At 41.2% G+C, this 13,168-nt stretch overlaps 1 protein-coding gene across 1 annotated transcript in view; it reads left to right on the forward strand.

Annotated features, from left to right (window-relative positions):
- LOC106785476 (ABC transporter G family member 14) overlaps nucleotides 1-13,162 on the forward strand; it is a 40,549-nt gene extending 27,387 nt beyond the window's left edge. The window contains exons 3-13 of the mRNA XM_014745991.1: nucleotides 6,007-6,167; nucleotides 6,570-6,739; nucleotides 8,523-8,628; nucleotides 8,980-9,080; nucleotides 9,161-9,416; nucleotides 9,835-10,005; nucleotides 10,411-10,532; nucleotides 11,241-11,448; nucleotides 12,065-12,279; nucleotides 12,365-12,573; nucleotides 12,665-13,162. Of these exons, the coding sequence (XP_014601477.1) occupies nucleotides 6,007-6,167; nucleotides 6,570-6,739; nucleotides 8,523-8,628; nucleotides 8,980-9,080; nucleotides 9,161-9,416; nucleotides 9,835-10,005; nucleotides 10,411-10,532; nucleotides 11,241-11,448; nucleotides 12,065-12,279; nucleotides 12,365-12,573; nucleotides 12,665-12,860 (1,915 nt within the window). The 3' untranslated portion in view covers nucleotides 12,861-13,162. The remainder of the gene's footprint in view (nucleotides 1-6,006; nucleotides 6,168-6,569; nucleotides 6,740-8,522; nucleotides 8,629-8,979; nucleotides 9,081-9,160; nucleotides 9,417-9,834; nucleotides 10,006-10,410; nucleotides 10,533-11,240; nucleotides 11,449-12,064; nucleotides 12,280-12,364; nucleotides 12,574-12,664) is intronic.
- The last annotated feature ends 6 nt before the right edge of the window (nucleotides 13,163-13,168 follow it).

Consider the following 13,168-nt stretch of genomic DNA (forward strand, 5'->3'; position numbering starts at 1 on the left):
CTGCTGCTGTTACTGCTACTTCGGGGCGTGACCGGTTCTCCATTTTCTTCCCCCTCTCTTTCTCTTTCTTTTTCTCAGGAGATAATCATATCCGTGAACGTTCCTGATCTCGATGTACGAGAGTAAATAGACAACTTGATATTCTACCTATCCATGATTCGGTACTCGTTTAGAATTGATAGCACATAAATCAGATTGCTCGAATCGTTGATATCCGTTTGAGAAATGTTTTCAATAAAAGAAGAAGAAAAAGAAGAAGGGAAAGAAGAGGGAAAAGAAGAGGGAAAAGAAGAGGGAAAAGAAGAGGGAATGATTTTTCTAAAAGAACTCTGAAGAATTCTCCAACTCTCGTCGATATCACCTTGACGATCGATTCGCTTCTTCTTGGCGTTGTAGCGAAGCGAAGAAACGCGTGACATCCGTGAATTCGTGATCAACTAGGCGCGGTTTCCGGCGAGTTGCCTTCATTAACGATTAATTGCATCCTTCGTGGCAGGTGCATCGAACAGAGAAAAACCAAGTAAGACTACTGTCTTTAGTTTCTTTGTTTTCAGATTATCTCATCATTATTTTAAACAAATACATTTCTTTTTATTCGTGGACCATAATCAAAGAAAACAGGACAACATCAGGTCGTTTTTACCGATATCTAATAATATTTTATAGATTACGAATAAAAAACTTTGGATAGAAGTATAAAAACATTTTCTTAACGTTCAAGAGAAAGGGATGTTGGTAGGTGTGTGTGTGTGTATAAGGTACGCGATGTACCTTACCAAGGTATATAAAAATTTCTCATGTAACTTGTTAGAACGGAGGAGAAATCGTATTGGAAATTGGGCCAGTCGGTCGATCGGAGCAACACAACGAGAATACCCCTTTCCTAACGGTGGTGGTGGTACCGTTTTTAATCGACATAAAATCATATTACCGAGAGAGAGAGAGAGAGAGAGAGAGAGAGAGAAAAAGAAGAAGAATCATCGTTTCAAGGAAGAACGGAAATTACGTTACCTTATCGCTAATCGTTTGCTTCGTGTGTGTGTGTGGATGTTTTGCGTTTAGAAGTCGATTAATTTCATGATAGAGAACACCCTCGAGATGATCGCAAGAAACATGAAAGGGTTCGAAGAAACGAACGTTCCCGTTAAATCTCTACGTTCTTCCTATGTGTATGGCGCCACCCACATTTTATCCCCCTCATCTTTCTTTCTTTCTCTTTTTATCAGTGTCTTTTTATCCTGCCGCGTATATACTCTCTCGACGCAATAATCACAGTCCGGCGATATCGCCGCTGAGAGTTCGTTTTCTCGATCGACGCCACGAGAAAGTGACTCTCTGTTTATACATATGTACATATGCGCATACATGTGCCAAAGTATATACATATATATAAATTTCTATGTATTTTATATATCCCTCTATGGATATTGCATGTATAATATATGTATTTATATAAATGCAGCGAGAGAGAGATATATATGTGCATGTAGACTGACTGTTCGGCTATATATACATGTATATATAGGCGCATATACGGCACGAGGTCAACGGCACGTTGAAAAACAAGCGAGCGACTCTCGACGTATACGAGCAGCGCGTACGACTCGCTCGAATCTACATACACGGGGTGGGGGTAGGGAGACGGTCACTCAAATCACCTAAGGTTAACATTTTCCTCCTTTAATTGCATATACGAAATCACTAATTATCGGCTTAAAAACTCGTCCTGGATATTTTGCCGAGGTCCGTCCGGCATTTGTAAAAGGGGAACGCGGGCGGGCGTGCATGGAATTGTAGAGAATCTTGCGCGAAATCGGATAATAAAAGAAAAAGGAGGAAAAAAATGGAGGACTCGAATTTTAGGAGGAAAGTGATAAAATACTAGCGAGAGGGGAGGGGGTCGGGAGATCGATAGAGAGTCGCGAGTCAAGCCGAGTTGGGTCGAGTCGAGTCGAACGTAGTCGATCTAACTAGTTAGAGCTAGCTAGCTAGCTAGCAAGCGAAAGCCTCTTCTTCTTCTTCTTCTTCTCGTTCGTGTTCTCGCTCGCAATCAAGGATCTCGACCCTTTACCCGAGGCTGCTTACGAGCGCGTATAAATCAATTCATCGACCTAACGACGCGAGTTTTCTCGCTTCGATTCGCACCGAGAGGTGGTCGGCGCCGGAGTTGGTCCAATCGCGAGCAACAACCACCACCCAGCCAGCTAACCGACGACTCCTACGAACGGGAAAGAAACGAGCAACAAATAAATAAAGGGAAGGTAGGAAAGAAGGAAGGAAGATACGTCGAAGCTCGTCATCCTTCGAGAGACAACCGAGTGATTTCTTACCACTAAAACTCGACTCGTGTATCCCCCTTTTAGCTAGCTAGCCAGCCTAGCTATGCGAGACCCCTAACATCCATCGCTATAAACCGTATCGCGTTCCTCGCGAAACGACGCCCTCTCTTCTTTCTCTATACCACCTATCCATGTAAATATATATATATATATCTTTCTCTTCGCATTCTTTGTTTTTCTCGTGAAAGAAACAGAGAGAGAGAGAGAGAGAGAGAGAGAGAGAGAGAGAGAAAGAAACTTGCTCAAGGCGTGTACGACCTAATAGTCGGGGTCTCGGGTGTGTGATAAAATATTATCAACCAGTCTCTGTAGTATCTCCCTCTTCCTCCCACCTATCAGACCTCGTGTTTTTATTTTCCTCGTAAATATGCCTAGTCTAATAAAAGAAGAAAAAGAAATATAGATACCACGGGATAATTTAGCTAGCAGATAAAAAATATGAACAATTTTCATGAATAGATTAACGCAACAAAACGTCCTTTCCCTTTCGTTTGGTTTAAGTATCGCGGGGGTGCGATCAACGATGTGCTGCTGCTGCTCGTCGGCTCTTAGTTGGACGTTGAGCCATCCTATTAGATATACATATATACATACATACGTATATACGCGCCTGTGTCACGGGTCATCGGCCCTCGGATATTCTTGGCAATTCTCTCTCGTTCTTTCTCTTTCTAACACGCCTCTTCTTTTTCTTTTTTTTCTTCTCCCTCTCGGGATGGCACACGAGCCCTCCGATTTCCTACTCGTTCGCTCCCCTCGTACGGGGTCGGCCCTTCTCTCTCGGCCCTTCTCTCTCGGCCCTTCTCCTCCACGTTCCTCTTACCTCACTCTCGAATTCGCGCTTCAGAGCATCCCAACGATGGGAGAAAGACTCTTCTTTCCTTCCTTCCTTCCTTCCTTCCTTCCTTTCTTTCTTCCTTCCTTCCTTCCGTCCTTCCTTCCTTCCTTCCTTCCTTCGAGCCGATTCTCATTCTCCGATCGACTTTAAGTTCATTGCACCGAGAGAGTTACTTGGGATATCGAGCCACACCGAGAGACCTCCTTCCGCTTTCACTTTTTACAAGTCTTCTTCTTTCTATTGATAATAATTGAAGCCTTCCGTTCGATCCTTTTCTTCTCTTTTATTTTCTTATCTTCTTTATTTCTTTCTTTCATTTCTTGTCTCTTTTAAACGCACGCACGCACAAAGTTTGTCATTCAAAGTCGAACAAAGTGTAGGCAATAGGTCAGGCTCTTTAATAATTCTTACGTCATGAAACGCGGCGCTATCGAGTAGAACGATCTAGTTTTACTATGTATATTATATACCCGTGCGCGCGCGCATAGTGATTTAATATCTATAAGAAATAAGTTGTATTATACACGTACGAAGAGAGAATTTCTAGTTAAATTTTGACGTGGGCAGATCAGGATCGGTTGCGATTAAAAAGTTTGTACGATGAGAAAATGCGTCCAAATTTTCAGACATTTTTCAATCAGCTCATTATTTGATTATTAAGGTATTAGTGTCAGAGAACATTCTTTTTATATATATTGAGAAATATAGTTACTTGAATCTTTTTTCTTCTTCTTCTTGTTCGTTTTTCTTTCTCGTCCACTCCCCAAAACCACCGCGTGCGTGCTCTTTCTCTCGGTTGGACTTCTTAAAAAGATATTACGATACGGTAAAGCCGACCACAAAATAGAAGTCGATGGACCGTTTGGCAAGCTCAAACCGCAAGGATAAAATTCGACCGACTGTTTATCCGGTATAGCCTTGCCGTCAGTTGTCTGACGGTAAGAGGGACCCCGGGCCGTACGGTACAAACTCGACCGCAAATGATCTCCTCCACCTCCTCCTCTCCTTCTTTCCGCACATCGTTCACAACAACAACAACCTCTTTCATCTTTTTTAATTTCGACCATCCTCCTCTCTTCTACTTCTTCTTAATTGAATTTCTTTTCTTTACTTTACTTTTACTAAACTAAACTAAACTAAACTAAACTATTACGGAGACTCCTACTGTACTGGTCGCGGCTTGCTCAAATCAATAAATTCGATTCTCCCTCTTTCCGATCGTACGCAGGGCGTGTACGCAGACCAACAACAACAAAATATATATATATATATATATATATATATATATATATATATATATATATATATATATCTCAAGATACGCGAGAATCTTATTCTCGGAGAGGAGAAAACCCGTTTCTTCTTCATCTCCTTTCCTTTCCTTTCCTTTCCTCGAAAAAACAAGGTTCCTTTGAAACGACCGTAGGTACACCAAACATATAATTCCAATATTTCGGTCAATTTCGTGGACCGAATATTCGAAAGCGAAGAGAGAGAAGATTGAATTACACCGTAATTCCGTCTGCTTGTCTGTAACCAACCAATGCAAGGGTTTTAAATCGCGATTCTCGTCGGCTGCAATAAAGTGGCCCCGGTACTTGGTTGGTTGCTTGCGCCTGCATGAAATAGCTTCGACGAGACGTCACTCTTATTACGAAGGCTACTGCTGCTGCTGCTGCAGTTGCTGTTGCTGTTGTTGTTGTTCAAGACAACTCCGTGCGTCGCATTCTGTAAATGGCATTAAGGCCCACGTGTCGGCCCCGTTTCCTTACCCACCGATCCTACGACAATCTCCGACTTTTATTCGACTACGTGATTTCCTTTTTTTCACCTTCTTTTTTTTCTTTTGGTCGAAAGCATGTATTGGCTCATAATTTCGCTCGTTTCGTTTGTCTCCTCTCAGATCAAAAGTAATACTTCTGTTTGATTATGATATGACAATTTTGTGTATTTTATTTAACATCAAATTGTAAGAGTCGTCGTGTTGTATTATTTATCGTATTTAATGATGAACTTTGTTTTCCTCTATTCTATATTCATCGATTATTTTCTACAAATTATATCATTTTGATCGAATTATTAACGTGGCCATTTTGAAAAGCATCCAAGCGGGAGATTGCACGTAACACGACGACGCGTTATAGTAAAAGTAACATTTTCGAAAATATTAAACGGTACAAAACATTTATTGTTGCATGATATAGTTTAGCTTCTATTTCGATGCCATCAATTTTCTCGAAATTATATTATTTTCATTCGAATTACTAAAGTAGCCATATCGAAAAGCATCAAATTGATTGCATTTAACGCAAACGCGCGTAAAAGTAAACAAGAAAAACGACGTTTGGTCCTTTAGCATTAGCGTATCTCTTTCGTAGTATAATTATATCGATAAGTTGGCAAAGAAAAAAAAGTTAATTCTTCTTATCTTCTTTCGACTACGATTCCCCCATTATTGTTTATTTTTTCTTCTTCATATTTTTTGTTCTTTTTACTCTTTGATACCGTATAATATCATGAAACTATTACGCACGCACACTTAGGCACATATAAAGAAAAAGGCAAATGTCGCGTCGAACGACGACGAAGAGACGGCGAACGTCAACAAGCAGATCTTATTTTTGCGAATCGCCTTTCGTTTGTTCTAAGAAGAGAGAGAGTAGCAGCTTTATCGGTCATTATCATATCCTTCGGTCTGATTTCAGTAACGTAATTCGACCGACACACATACACACACACACACACACACACACACAGTGTGTGTGTATTCTCTTAAGCGAACTACGAGATTCTACTAATGGATTCTACTCCGTTCTATTATCGTTGCAGAGTGGAAAGCTCGACCCTGCAGTTGGTCTGCCCGTTGGATTCTCGTCCGGTGCAGCTAATCTTTCGTGGACTCCAGGTATTCAAGGAGAAGCGAACACTTCTTCGTGATGTTTCGGGAGTCGTCAAGCCGGGCGAGCTTTTAGCAGTTATGGGCCCTTCAGGTATTTATCATCGTCATCGTCATCATCATCTTCTACTCTTCTTCTTTTTCTTCTTCTTCTTGTTCATGTTGTTCCTCCTTAGGTCCTAACGAACCTATTCGTGAATGCTAGGGAGTTTCTTTTTCAACGACGATCAAATTCATCTTTTTGATTATATATCTACCTACCCTACTCTTCCTTACCCTACCCTACCCTGCCTACCAATCCGATGATGATTTTGCAAAAACAAATATTCACTTTATGTTTAATCTCGTTTACGATTCATTGACGCGGAGGAAAAGTATTATCTTATGATAGTTTATCTTTATTTAATCGAACAGTTGAAAATAATACAAAATCGCGTTTGAAAATAATGAAATGTTACATTAACGATTATGACGGATGATCCATTTTGTGCAAAAGGATGCGGGAAAACAACGTTTTTGAATTGCCTCTCCGGAAGGGTCAGTCTGGACGGTGGAGAGATTTGGTTGAATCGCGAGAGACTGACGAAAAGATGGCGTCGTAGGATTTGTTACGTACAACAACAAGACGTTTTCTTTCCTGATCTCACGTTACGGCAAACCTTAGAGGTAAGTCTACAACATTTTAAAATAAAGGATAAAAAGGTTCGTAACGGTGGTGGTTGCTTAAACGTTCCAAATAAATATACGGCCAACTATTAATAATGTGTAATTTTCTTGAAAAAGAAGTTTAGCCGGTTACGGTTCGATGCGTGGATAACTGGCCTAATTAATGCGTTATGATATTTGAACGGGAAAGTTTTGGAATGATCGAGCACATATCGAAACGCAATTTCTCTCTCGGTGAAATGGAATTTTCCGCGTTTCCAGTTATGTGCGTTTACATATTATTTTCCACGAAAACTGGCCACGGGAGAAGAGGACTGAGTGACTGTTGTTGGCAACTTTATTATTGCGTGCCTTTCACTCGGAATTTATCAAATCCCACGCTGAAAAGTGGGCGCGAATTAGGAGAACCACCGCAGAATTCGCGCCTACGTCTTTTGCCTATCTCGCGAGACTTGACGTCGTCGTTCTCGAAAGAAAGAAAAAGATCTAAGCTCGTAGTGGCCGAAAGCCAAGCCAAGCCAAGGCAAGACAACCACCACCCTCCTCGTCCTCCCCTGTCGTCTTACCTCTCGGCTAAGAAAATTTAATGCCTCCTCGTTGAACCGCTAATTGAATGCGATGACGCGTGCTATAACGATATTTCTCTCTCCCTCTCTCAAACAGAAGAAATCGAGCTTATTTCGTATTTATATAAATGCGAATCACTCGATTTATTTCACGTATATAAATCTCTTCGTTTTGCAATAAAGAAATATAAGGGGCGCACGATAATAAGGGGATTTTTAAGCAGTGTTTATTTTCTACTAAAGAGAAAAGAAATTTTCAACAAATCCGTAGATTATCGTTAAACGTTGGCCAGGTAGGAGGAGTCTTTTTGGTGCTTAGGCGAGTCCGACCGTTAGGACATAGAAAAAGAGTGAGAGAGAGAGAGAGAGAGAGAGAGAGAGAGAGAGAGAATTGTAGACGGAGGCGGCCCGGGGGCGGCTCTCTCTCGATGACGTCATAACTCGGTCAGTGAACCGTTGGCGGCGCGACGGCAGCTCCGCATCGGACCGCACCGCACCGCACCGCCCGCACCGCACACTATACAGCAGCAGCACGAGCGTCTTACATCTTTCGAAAACACTCGGCGCCGTCTAACATTCGCATAGATTTCAACTTTTCTTTCTCATGCGCGCACGCATCATGTGTATTATATATTATATGTGTACAATTTAGATACGAGAAATCAAACTATTCTCCAAATACTTTTTTTTTTTATTAATCTTCCTTCTTTTGAATGATCCAAATTTTCTGGACATTTGTCTGCGTTTTTTAGCTCTCTCTCTCTCTTTCTCTCTCTCTCTCTCTCTCCCTTTCTGTTGAATATGCGTAAACATGGGAAACGGTAAAGGTAAACATCGTCGACGACTACGGCACTTTCTCTCTCCGTATAACGGGTCGCGAGTCTTTAACGTCTTGCGTCTTTTCGATTACATTTTTTTCTTCTCTCCCCCCTCTCTCCCCCGTCTTTCTCTCTCTCTCTCTCTCTCTCTCTCTCTTTTGTCGAGGAAACTCGTCTATAAAGACTTAAAGTTGGGAAAAGTAATGAAAAATAGCAGCACGCGAAAGAGAAATTGTTGCATTTTTGGTTTTTACGATATTACGGTAAAACGTTTTAATATCCACGGATGCGTAAACCAGGCCACCGTGGGATTAAAGATGGCAAGCAAGCAAGCGGATAAGATATTTTAATACATTTGCCTACCACCGACCAATCAAATCGATCGTTTACGATTTTCAGTACCAAGCGAGGCTGAGACTTCCGGACACGCTGACACACTCGCAGAAGATGCAATGCGTCGACCATATCATCGAGGTTCTCGACCTCGCGGCCTGCCAAGATACCAGTGAGTATATCAACCAGAGAAATGTAAGCCGATCGAAGGAAAATATGAAGTTGATATAATAGTTTATATTAGACGTATTTTTTTCTTACCGATAGATATATGCACATATTTATTTCATTCTTTGTCGTAACGAGAAACCTTTCCTCTATCTCGGATATATATTACTTATTCAATTTATTTATTTTATTTGGTATTATTTTGAACACGCGTTTCATCATGTGGTTCAAGGAATTGTAACTGTTTGAATGCTAGAAGAGCAGCGTGATCGCGCTCTTAATTATTCGAGTTCAAGCGATTAATATATCTCTAATATCATGTGTTCTTCTTTTTCTGTTTTTCTTGTTCTTATAGTTATCGGCGATTATACGAGGCGAGGATTATCCGGCGGCGAGAAAAAACGAACGAGCATAGCCTGCGAATTACTCACGAATCCGTCCTTAATGCTGCTCGACGTAAGCTTTTACTTTTGATTCAAGAGAAAGTTACAGTGTAATTATCTAAGGGTTATGACGATATTATTCTACGTTTGTAGGAACCAACGAGTGGCTTGGACTCGCACTCCGCGCAGGCTTTGATCTCTCGATTGAAAAAATATGCGGAACAAGAGGGCAAAAGTATCGTCGTTACTGTACATCAACCAAGTTCACGGATGTTTCATAGCTTTAATAAGCTTCTCTTGTTAAGCCGTGGACAGGTCGCCTATTACGGTTCTACGGCTAACATTGGTAGGTTCTTCTCGACCATCGGATTGACTCTTCTGCCTCATTACAACCCAGCTGACTTTATACGTGAGTAGAAAACCTTATGAAATACTTCAACATTTATACGGGATATCTAAAATGACGAGCTCTGATCTGATAGAAACTATCGAAAGTTTGTCAAATATCTCCAACGAAATTTAAGATTCTTAGCGTAACAAATTCCTGACGTCTGATTGCCATTGCAAAAATCACATTTTTAAATTCAAATCCGTGTCATAAATATCACCGGCTAACCGAATAAACATTAATAACTATAACCTAATAAACATAATAAACTAAACTACTTGTGCCCGTACTTTGATCATTTGGAGCACAATTCGCGTATCATTAATAAAAAGGTGCAATCGCAAATTGCAATAAAAAATTGCATCGAAATTGCAATCGAATAGCAGAGAGACGAGCGTTCTATCCTTTTATTTATCTTTCTTCCTTTGTTTCTTTTCAGTCGAGCAAATAAAGGGCCCGGAGGAAGTACGAGAACGCATAGTAGCTGCAGCTCGAGCATCGAGACAGGGACCGGACTGTCCGCCGGAACTTCGTCCGGACTATAATCCCAGCCAACATCCGCTCTGCGACCATCTCATCCATTATCACGAACATCACATCGGGCACAACGGTATTACGCAGTATGCGCAACACCACGACTTACTCTCCCCTTCTCCTTTTCTATTCTTTTTTCTATCCTAACAACCAATACAAACTTTTGTTGTAACAACGTCTAAACTACGGAGAACACTAATCATACATTATTGGATAAGACCGCGTACACGTTTCGATCGTGAATGCACGTCATTGTAGTCTGGCTATCGGTAAGAATGTTTTCCTCAAACATACGCATATGCATCGTCCATGCAGAGCGTGTTGAACTATCGATCAACTATGGTAGTCTATATATGAATTCGAACGAATGTCGATATATTTTCATCGAACCGACATTCGTGTTTTTGATTTGTTTTTGATCGATTTTACATTAGAGTATTGAAAATGTATTAATGGATATTTTGAAAATGATTTTTTGTAGGAAAGGAAGACGAAGGTGGCACCTTGTGGTTGGATACGCAGAGTCATGCGAGCAGCAGCGCTAATTCCGCGGACGACGATTATTCGTGGCAGTGGCCAACCAGTTTCTGGTCTCAATTCAAAGTTAGTATATTTAATGATGGAACAATTGAAAAATATCATGGAGTAATAATTAGAGATTTATATTTTCCGTTAGTTAGATTTGTTATTAGTTTACGTATCGAACGAAAAAAAGTAAATAGAAAAAAAGTTGTTGTTGTTGGTGCTGCGCTGGTCTGGTTGTTGGTGCACGTAAATGCAGGGCTTTGTAAATCGCAGAGAAGAGCGAAAAGCGTGTGGTGTACGCGTAACTTGGCGCGAAAGGGAGCCCCGCCGGTTGTGCAGAAAGGGGAACTAGGTCGCGTTTACGCGATTCACCATATCCGGATAATTACCACGAAGCGCAGTTGCTGCTGCCCTACTCCTCTTTCCCTTCGTAATGGCGCTTCGTACAAACGCGCGTGTTAGCTGCACTTTTACCTTTTTCTTTTTCTCCTTCTTATAATTCTGATTATTTTCTTGTTCTTTCTTTTAACCTCTTTCGATAAATCGACGAGACTTTCGTTATCTATAAAGAAGAAGGAAAAAATAAAGTTGAATTATCTCGTTAAACAAATCTTTTGTATAGCACTATTATACGCGTTTGCGCTAAACTTACGAACAAGTGTGATTATCTTTTGGAGAAATCGTTTTCCTTTTCTATTGATATTTGTTCGTTCTGTTTCTTTCTCATTTTCTATTTATCTATGTCCGTTTGTATGTATACATCATTTCTTCTTGTACGTACGATAGGTATTATCGGAAAGAAATTTTCAAGAGGCACGACCAAGAATGCTGTCTCGCTTAAATTGGCTACAAACGATAGCCCTAGGCTTGTTGGCCGGTCTTTTATGGCTCAGGCTACCTAGGACCGAAGCTGCCCTTCACGACATTCAAGGATGGATGTTCTTCAGCACCACGTATTGGATGCTTTTCGCGCACTTTGGTGCACTCTCCAGTTGTGAGTTCAATATATCGTATATATTTTAATTGAACAAATATTTTCTATAATAACACGGTGTATGATAAACGTTGTCGAATTAAATTCGTTCATTTTGATTTAAATATCCGATTGCAACGTGAGTAAAATAGCTCCGTGAAAAGTTCTAAAGTTTTCATCAGGTAACTCTCGTACGATTGCGCAACGAGCGCAAAGCCAAACGAAGCTGATTGGTTAATTGAGCCTCAACGTAATACGCTCAATCGGGCATTCAACAACACTTTTTCTTTTCTTTTTCTCTCTCTCTTTTTTTTTTTTCCTTTCTTTTTACTACAAAGATATGCAAAAGGACACGACGGAACGTTCAATGAAGAATCTCGAGGTATGTGGGACGCAGTGTGACCCAGTAAAATCGGTGGTCATAACTCACAATTAGAGGGGGAGAGTCAGTCACAGTCATCGGCTCAAAGATTTGGACGCGACCTTTTATTATGTTAATCTAACGGAAATCCAAGCAGACACGTATTATTATTTCTCTCCCTTCCGTTCTGCCTTGGCAGAACATTTACGTCTCTCTCTCTCTCTCTCTCTCTCTCTCTCTTTTCTCTGTGTGTAACTTTTGATCGTATGTTTTCAGTTCCTCCAGAACGGGAGGTTATCAACAAGGAGCGATTATCGGGATCGTATCGGCTGTCGGCCTACTACCTGGCGAAAATGGTCGGCGAGCTGCCATTGACGATAACGCTGCCCGCCGTTTACCATATCATTAGTTACCCAATGTTGGGCTTCCAGAGCCCTGCGGTTTTTGTCACCTTGTTGGCATTTTTACTTCTAAACACCATTGTCGCCCAGGTTTGCATCATCGAGATATTTTCGTATTGTTAACGGGGCTTAACAATAATCAAAGGATGGATGCACTTTATGACTTTTTTTTTAGAGCGTCGGATTTTTCGTCGGCGCCTGTTGTCTGGATCTTCAAGTGAGCATAACCGCTAGCGCCTTGTACACGCTCGCGACCCAACTCTTGGGTGGTTACTTGGCGACAGCTGTCCCACCGTGGCTAGCGTGGGCTCGATACGCTAGCATGGTGCATTACGCCTATCAAAATATGCAGATTCTCGAATTTGGCGTTGGAGAACCGATCGCGTAAGATCATTCGATCATTTCTCCCGCTAATTAAAAACACCATTCTTGGCGTTTTTGTCCAATTGTTTTTGTTTTTTCTTATTCTCCATAGGTGCTCCCAGCCAAGTAAGTTTCTCGAATGCAAGAACGGTACAACGATACCCGTATCGGCGATACTGGAGAACCAGGGTGGCGCGAGGGGTTCGGGCTTGCCGCTTTGGGCGAACACGGCAGTTTTGCTAGCCTTCCTCGTCATTTTCCGTACTCTTGGATACCTCGTACTGCGCTATTATCGCGTACCCAAATGAGACGGCCTTACCTAAGGCTTACCTATTACTCTAGGCAGCATACTTTTTTTTCTACGTACTCTCGAACGTCGTAGAGACGACTATTTTCTGCGACAAACAAACAAAACCAACCGACTCTCCGATAAACGGTGTGTGATTCTCGCTATTTCCTTGCGTGAAACGAACGAATTTCATTGACACTCAAAACAAAACCGTTCTTTTTATTCTTTGTTCTCTTTTTCAAAATTTCAACAAACGAAACATTAATTGTTAATAATAGACGCGAGGCTACGATTCCAGATAGCTAGTCATCTCTCTCTCTCTCTCTC

Source organism: Polistes canadensis, unplaced genomic scaffold (genome assembly GCF_001313835.1).
Source record: "Polistes canadensis isolate GaletaPanama2010 unplaced genomic scaffold, ASM131383v1 scaffold_51, whole genome shotgun sequence".
In the NCBI taxonomy this organism is placed as follows: domain Eukaryota; kingdom Metazoa; phylum Arthropoda; class Insecta; order Hymenoptera; family Vespidae; genus Polistes; species Polistes canadensis.